Source organism: Coloeus monedula, assembly GCF_965178545.1.
Source record: "Coloeus monedula genome assembly, contig: HAP1_SCAFFOLD_415, whole genome shotgun sequence".
Taxonomy (NCBI): domain Eukaryota; kingdom Metazoa; phylum Chordata; class Aves; order Passeriformes; family Corvidae; genus Coloeus; species Coloeus monedula.
The window spans coordinates 77918-86025 of NW_028120542.1; the positions used below are offsets into that span (position 1 = coordinate 77918).

The 8108-nt window shown below is 56.4% G+C and overlaps 1 protein-coding gene across 1 annotated transcript; it reads left to right on the top strand.

Moving 5' to 3' along the window:
• Nucleotides 1–362: 362 nt before the first annotated feature.
• LOC309585804 (uncharacterized protein) lies at nt 363–1083 on the top strand (the record flags this gene model as incomplete). The annotated part of the gene is given in 2 exon segments (XM_082303656.1): nt 363–505; nt 507–1083. Coding segments are annotated over 2 exon segments (720 nt in total).
• Nucleotides 1084–8108: the final 7025 nt, after the last annotated feature.

Sequence of the window (8108 nt, forward strand, 5' to 3'; positions counted from 1 at the left end):
CCTCCTGATCTGTTCCAGCACCGGCTCCAGCCTCATTTCTAGCCCTGTGTGCACACATTTAAATCATTTAATCTTTTTCACTACTTGGTCTTTCAGCAACATCAGGGAGCTGAAAATGTTTGTTCTCTATGTTATTTATCAATCCCCTGCTGAACAGCCCAACCCTCCCTCCTCCCTCTCCCACCCCACCATTCCCACCACCCTGCTCCCCTGCACATCTCACTTCTCTCCACCAAACCCTTCCCGCTGCAGGGAGCTGCTGAGGAGCCGCTTGGTCCATCCCTGGATTCTCCAAGCACTGACTGCCCATCCACTCTGACCACAGCCGGGGCCACATCCCACCGCCTGCCCAGCGTCCATCCATGGTGGTGAGCTCCGTGTCCCCACCTTCTGCCTCACCCACCGAAGGAGCCGATCTGTGTGAGACAGATGTCACCGACGTGGCCATACACAGGGTGACACTGCCCATCTGCCTCTGTGGGCTGGCCGGGAACGGGGCTCTTCTGCCTCCTCAGATGGAAAGGGCGTACTGCCGGCATCTTTAGCCTGGCTGTCACTGACTTCATCTTCCTCCTCATTGCGGTCCCCTCTGCCCTGCTCTTCCTGCTCGAAGATGTGTCCTGCTCTCCTATCATGCCCCTGATGTACGTGAGATTCCTTTACCTGGTGTCAGCGTTCTCCTGCTACTGGGCGCTCTTCTGGATGACAGCCATCGGCGCCAAAAAGGACATGGAAAAGCTCTGCAAGCTCTGCTGCCGCTGTGACCTTCCCAATCCCATGATGTGGGTGCTGTGGGGTGCTCAATGCTTGACCTTCCTCGCTCCCATCATTCTCATTCCCACAGTGGCTTCCCTGTGCCTGTCACACGAGCAGGAGCACTGCCGGGTGGCTCTCATCTCCATGTTCTCCGTTACCCTGCTCCTCTTTGCTGCACCCGTGGTCATTACCCGCATAATAATCAACATGTCCCGGTGTATCCCGGTGTTTCCCGGTCTGTCCCGCGGGGAGGCGGGGCCTGACCCGCGCCACGCCCCCTACGCGCGCGCTCCGCCGGGGTCACGTGGGTCCCCGCGCGTCACGTGATCGGGGCGGCGGCGGCGCGCGGGGGCCGCCGGGAAGCGCCAGGCGGGACCGGGCCGGGATCGGGATCGGGCCCAGCGCAGCCCCGGCCAAGCCGCGGCCCTGCCCGAGCCCTGCGAGCCGCCAGCCCGGCGCCGGCCCGCCATGGACCGCTGGGACCCCTCCGGATCGGCCGCCCGCTTGGCAGCCGCCCTCCCCTCCCTCCCCCGGGCCGGGCCCGCCCCGCCCCGCCCCGCGCCCCCCGGCGGCTCCTCGGCTCCTCCATCGTTCGCCGGTGGCGGCAGCCAAGAGACGGTCCGGGCCTAGCGGAGCGGCCAGCGCAGGTGAGCGCGGCCGGGCCTGGCCTCCCGCCGGCACCGGGGCAGCGCCGGGGCCGCGCCGTCCCCGCCCCGGGCACTCCCGGGACATCCCGGCCGCCCCCTGGGCGGCACCGGCGGGCCCGAGGGCGGCATCGGCCGCTGCGGGCGCAGCTCCCGCCGGGACCCGCGGCTCTCCCCGCGCTCGCGCCCCGCGGTGGGGGACACCCCGGGAGGGCGGGGGTCCCTCCCCGGGCAGCGCAACCCGGGGCATTCCCTGGAACGGGGACTCGGGGCGGGCTCGGGGCCGGTGGGGCCGCTGCGCTGCCCTCCCTGCTGATGGATTGAATCCTGTTCCGGTCATTGGCTTGGTCAGGGCTTTGTTGCTTCCCCTTTGCTCTCCCGGTTTGGCACCGGCACGGGCTGCGGGGCTCTGGGGGCGGCCGGCGGCTCTGGGCGGCTTCGCGGGGCTGCCGTGCTCGGGGAATTGGCTTCGGGCGGCTGCTGCCGAAGGTGAGGGAGGGAAGAGTTGCGGGTCCGGACACAATCCCGTCCCGGAGTGAGCGGGTGGCTGTTCCTAAAGCCTCATCCTTGGGGGGGTTGTGTTGGACTTTGTAAAAGTCGCTTAAACGTTCCTGGGCTCTGGGCTGACTTTTTTCCTTTTTTGCCATTTTTCAATGAGCAAAACAAAGCGAGAAAGCGTTGAGAGGTGTGACCCGGGTATGGGTGCATTCAGTGCTGTGCCTGTGATTCTCTTCGGGAGATGAGCAAGTGGTTCAGTGGATTTTGGGGGAGAACTGAGTGCTTGTGCCAAAGCTCGCTCACAGCCTGGGCAGATGCTGTACAGTAGAAAGACAAAAGGGGCAGGTGTGGGATCCACTGCCCCCCCCAGCTCATCTCTCGCCTTATTACGGCCTTGTTTGGTCATTCTCTCAGGAGTGCTGGTGCTTTGGAGCATTCCCGTGTTCCCAGTGCTGGCAGGCAGGCAGGCGCCCACCTGCCCCTGTGGGACTGCCCAGGCCCTTCCTCAGTGCCACTCTTTGGAATGAGCTGGTTCTGCTGGGGCCTGTGTGTTCATTTGTCACCTGGGCTTCCTCCCAGCTACTGAACTCCTCTCAGGTGTATTCCTAGTTCCTGACGTTCCTTTAAAACTACCGAATTCTTCTCTCAGGTCCCTGGCAAATGGGGCTTTGCAGCCTGGGGGAGTTCTTGCAAAACGGGGTCTAGTGAAGCGCTCTGCAGGAGTGGTTGTGCACCTGAGCGGTCATTAATTGTCTCCTCTAATGAGGGAAACGTGATTAAACTCCCGGTGCTGTGCTGCTGTTGTGTGTCGGCCTCGAGGTGTGAGACAGTCCCTGTGTCACACTGGAGTTGCTTAGTGGCTGGACTGGGAGTGGGACTGGGACAGGTCTTGTTGGTCAGGAACAAAAGGGAAAATTTATCTTTTGGCTTGCTTAATATCTTGGCTTTATTAATGTATCAATGTCAATTGTTGTCATTTGCTGCCTCCTGCACAGTGTGTTTGCAGCTCTGTGTGAGAGCAGACTCTCCCCTGTTGGGGAGTGAGACAATCCTGGAATATCCTGAGCTGGAAGGGACCCACAGGGATCACCCAGTCCCACCCCCGTCCCTGCCCAGACCCCCCAACAGCCCCAGCCTGGGCATCCCTGGCAGCGCTGTCCAAACGCTCCTGGAGCTCTGGCAGCCTCGGGGCCGTGCCCATTCCCTGGGGAGCCTGGGCAGTGCCCAGCAGCCTCTGGGGGAAGAGCCTTTCCCTGATCTCAGCCTGAGCCTGCCCTGGCCCAGCTCCAGCTGCTCCCTGGGTCCTGTCTGTGTCCCAGGGAGCGGAGATCAGAGCTGTAGCCCCCGATGTGTTCTGACCTCACGCTTCTCTACCAGAACAAACCCAGTGCCCTCAGCAGCTCTTTCATGGTCCTTCCACACCCTTCCCCATCCCCATGTCCCTTCTTTGGATGCTGTCAGCTTTGTATCTTTTTTATATTGTGGCGCCCAAAAGTGCCCCCAGGACTCCAGTACAGTTTAACAGCAAGGAAAGGAAACAGTGGATTTCAACTTTGATCTCAAAAGCTGTCTCAGGCCCCTGATACTGCCTCGAAATGTCTTTGCAGCTCTTGCTTTATGACTTGTGTCAAACACGGAGAGAGTGAGACTGAGCCCCTGGGGTCAGGTTCTGTGTGAGAAGCCACACAGCAAGCCAGAAATCTTTGCTCCAGATCACCAGAAATTTACAGTATTGAGGGCGGAAATACTGAGAGTTGAGTCTTGGGAGCTGAGCCAGGAAAGCAGCACCTCTGCCATGGGCAGATTTGGCACGTGGAGAGAGCTCGAGCAGCTTGCAAGAGGTCCCAGCAATGTGTGTGTGGAGCTGGGAGGAGCATGAGTTGCAGTGTCGTGTTTGGAGTCCCCCTGGGTGAGGATGTAGGAATAGACTGGAGTTTTTGGTGACTGAGGTTTCTTTTCTGTGGCAATAATTGTTCTTGGCCACATCATTTTGGTTTGTTACTCGCCTGTGGTTCGTTCTACAGGCTTGTTTCCTTTCTCTCCTACTATGGTGTCTCAGTTATCTTCAGCAGAGGCTCAGCAATAACTAAACTTGAGCTTAGATACTTAAACTTCAGTTCAGAGTAGATACGCAGAAGAAATCCTTCCCTGTGAGGGTGGGCAGGCCCTGGCACAGGGTGCCCAGAGAGCTGTGGCTGCCCCTGGATCCCTGGCAGTGTCCAAGGCCAGGCTGGACACTGGGGCTTGGAGCAGCCTGGGACAGTGGAAGGTGTCCCTGCCCTTGGCAGGGGTGGCACTGGATGGGCTTTAAGGTCCCTTCCCACCAAGGCCTCGTCTTCCTTTGCCTTCAGTGTCTGCCTCAGAGTTTGTACCCAAACCAAAGTGAGGTTGGTGTCACCTTCTCTAAACTGGGAGAACAGATCACTCCAAGCTGTGGGGAGATGGAGAGGCTGTAGGATGGAGAGGGTGCAGCCCTGCAGACGCCGAGCTGTGGGGTTGCTGCTTTCAACAGCCTCGTTGTTGCTGCGGACACAGCTCAAGGTGGGTCTGAGAGAGACAAACTCTGCTTTTGGGGGTTTGTGTTGATGAGGAGGGGAGGGGAGGTCGCTGCTCTGCTTCTTGTAACTGCTGTGGCAGAGCCAGGAGCCCAAGGCAGGACAAGGGCAAAGCAAACCTCTCAGAGCTCTTGGATTCTCTTCATTCCCAGATATTCTGATTCCTGCCCAAGTCCAAGTTCATTGTGCTGTGCAGGATGCAAGTTTAATCAGGTTTTAGTGCTGGTTTAGCTGAGTGTTTCTAGGGCTTGAGGATGAAGCCAAATGCTCTGCACTGAAAAAGTGATGGATGTTCAGCACGAGATTCTCTTCAGGAACTGGCACGAAAAGTGGTTGCTGAAGCTGAGGGAGGAGCAATTCACAGCTTGGCTGGAAGAGGGAGAAGTGCTCACTGCTGGTCTGTCACTTCATCCTCATGAGTGAGTCTGGGAGCTCCCAAGATCGGCCAGGCTGCAATTTCAGATAGTTTAGATGGGCTGGCCCTGAAAAAATCATATTTTGGTGCCTGGAGCAAAAGCTGAAGGTGGCAGGAAGTGGCAGCAGTGGCAGGGAACTGAAGTGACACCACCCTGAACTCAGAACTAATTTTGGTTGTGACCTTGAGCAGTCCCTGGGCCACACCAGAGCTTTTTGTGTCACCTGCTTTGGGAGGTTCTTCCTTGCCCGTGGAGAAGTTGGGTCTGGCACAGGTCTGCTGTGGAGCACCTGTGCCACCACCTTTAAAGAGCCACCCTGGAGGTGTCAGTGAGCCCCTCAGTGCCTGCCCAGCCTAGAGCAGGGCTGGGAGGGCAGGGGGCTCAGGGAGTGCTCATTCCTGGTGGTGTTGGAGCTCTGAGCCCAGCCCTGAGCTGGGTTTGTGGCTCTGAGGGCACGGGGAGTGTCCGGAGCAGGCCTGGCCTGGGCAGAGTAGGAACTCCTGGAGTAACTCCTGAGTAAGCCACACCTTCCACGCGAGAGGGAGGCACTCCCAGAGTCAGGCGCTGTCTCCTCAGAGGTGCTTTGGGGTTTAATTCTGTTCTCACAGTGACTCCTCTCACCTGGGAACCCCGTGGTTACCTACAGAGGGTCTGAGGCCTTAGGGATGTAAATATGGACAGGAGGGATTGGAATCTGCCTATCAGGGAATCTTCCCCTTGCCCAGAGGAGAGTGTGCAGAACTATTCTGTGTGATGATAATGTTTTCATACTTTAGGTGTGAAAATAAAAAATGGGAGAAATCTCGTTTTTCTGGCAGCACGCAAAGAACTTTCTTCTGTGTCACCGCTAAAACTCTGTGAGGGGATGAATACCTGGGAATCTGAAAGAGACATAGCTGGAAAGCATCAATATGAATGGATTTTTCTGCTTCTTTTTGCACTTGAAAGAAAGGTGAAAGTTACAGGCTGAGTCAAGCTTTTACCCTTTATTTCAATCAATTCAGTTATTGCTAAATATGGCTACACACAGGTAGCCCAGGTGACAGAGCTGCCTCCAGCTGCTCCTTGGCCCCAGTGTCCCACGCGGGATGCTTGAGTTATCCACTGAGAGCCCCCTTGAGACTGGAGCACAGGTAAATCTGCCTGTCTGAAGGGCAGGATTGTGTCCTAAGTCCCTCCTCATTCCTTCCTTTCCTCAGGCCCCACCATTGTGGCTTGGGTGGCAGTGGCACGTTGGAAAGCCCTGGGGGTGCCAGCTGGGGTGAGAGCTCGGGGTGCCAGCCCAGGCTCCACCAGCACTTGGCCCACACTGGGGCACAAATTGAGAGATGAACTCTTGGAAGCTTGTCCTGAGGAGGATGAGTGGTACCTGCTGGCGAAATTCGGTGCTTTTGCAGAGCTGTGATAAACCCCAAAGTCTTAGACTGCCAACCTACAGCCTCTGCACCGTCACATTCCCCAGTTGCATTTTGTATTGGAATTTTACCTGCTCCCACCTGCGTCCTCCTGCTGGCAGTGCCAGCAGCCCACGTGCTGCCTCTCCTGAGAGCAAGTTCCTGCCTGTTTCCTCTCCCAGCCCCAGCTCTTGCTTCCCTCTGGCAGAGGCAGCTTTAGGTGCAATATCCTGATGTTTCTGGGAGTGGGTTTTGGAATAAACCTACACACGGGATGTTCATGGGTTGCTGCTATGGATTCTGTGAAAGGTGATCAGGAAAAGCAAGTTCAGAGTTACTCAGGGGATTCTCTGATTCCTGCCCATCTCACGGAGCTGCTCAGGGTGAAACTACTACTCCCATGCTTTTTATTTTGCTCCTCTTAGTGCTGGTTTTTCCCCAGGTAAGTCAGTGCTGGAGCAGCCCTTGTGGGTTTATCTGTGATGAGCAGTGGTTGTGTCTGCACACGGAGATAGCAGATTCCAGCTGTAGTGTGCAAACGTCGGTGCTTTGTGCCTTAGTGCACAGCCACATTTGTCAGCTGACAGGGCTGATGCGATGAGAAAACCTCGCACTCTCCAATAACCTGAGCACAGGCACTTCCTGCGTTGTTACATTTAACCAAAGCTCTGATAAAAAATACTACATTAATTTTTCTAATGGAGACCAGATTCCGCATTATCATAATTTACGTTTTTGGATAGTCTTTGATTGACTCTGGTGGGAAGGGAGGTGAATCAGTATCTTGTACTTTAGGGAAAGATCTAGGGGAGAATTGAATTGTACTTCCTTGGAATTCACATCACCCGCCCTTAGTCGGAGATGTTGATCTTGAGAACAACAAGCAGAGAACAGCCCAGGAAGGGCTGAACGTGACAAAACAGTGCAGAGCATACAGAAATCCTCTTTGCTGTGTTCATCATTCTGTCTTCATCTTGGATTGTTTCCACCCTTCTCCTCCACCTGGAAGTCACAAGCATCCTGCAGTGGCAGGTACTCTGGGTTCTTCTGCCAGGAGTAGTCTAAGAACAGCTTTTGCTGGGAGCGGCTCTGACCTTGCTGAAATCACTGCTGAAACCTCCCCTGACTCTTGCAGTGCCAGAATTTCAGGGTGCCAGTGGTGAGGCAGGGACTGAGCCTGGTTCATTGTCCCCAGAGCTCGGGTAGTACAGGACAGTCAGGCCAGTAAAGCCCCTGCTCAGGGCTGGGAACGAGATCCTGGCCGGCTTTCCCTCTCTGCCCCTCTCTGCAGTCCTGCTGGGCTATGTCATGCTACTATGTTACAGCATTGTTCCATGTCTTTTTTTTTTTTTTGGAAGTAATGCCGGATGTTGGCAGTCAGGGGCGATGGAGCGAGGTGAGCAGTGACCGGTGGACAGAATGAGTTGTTACGGCCTCGGTCTCAATTTTTGGTGCAGCTCTAAGCATCCGTTGTTGTTTGTGTGTTTTAGGTGGTCCACTTGCAGGATGTCCTGGCCCTGGATGCTGGAGCGTGCAAGCCTAAGGTATAGGTGTGGTGTACTTCAGTCGGAGCAGGGAGGCTGTGGTTTCACAGTCTCTCAGCATGTTTTGTGTGTTTTTGCTTTGCTTCTCTGCAGGTGTTGCTGCTGCCCTGGGCGTGCCAAGGGCCAGAGGCGAGCAGGTGAGTTGGCATTTAGGTGGGGTGGCTGATAGGCCAGCGGTCTATGGCAGCGTGCTGAGCGTGTCCCTTTTCATTGTGCAGGTTTGTCCTGGCCACCTCCAGAGTCAGATCAGGATTTGAGGTGAGCCGGGGCAGTGGTGTGGAGTAGCCCGGGGATGCTCTTC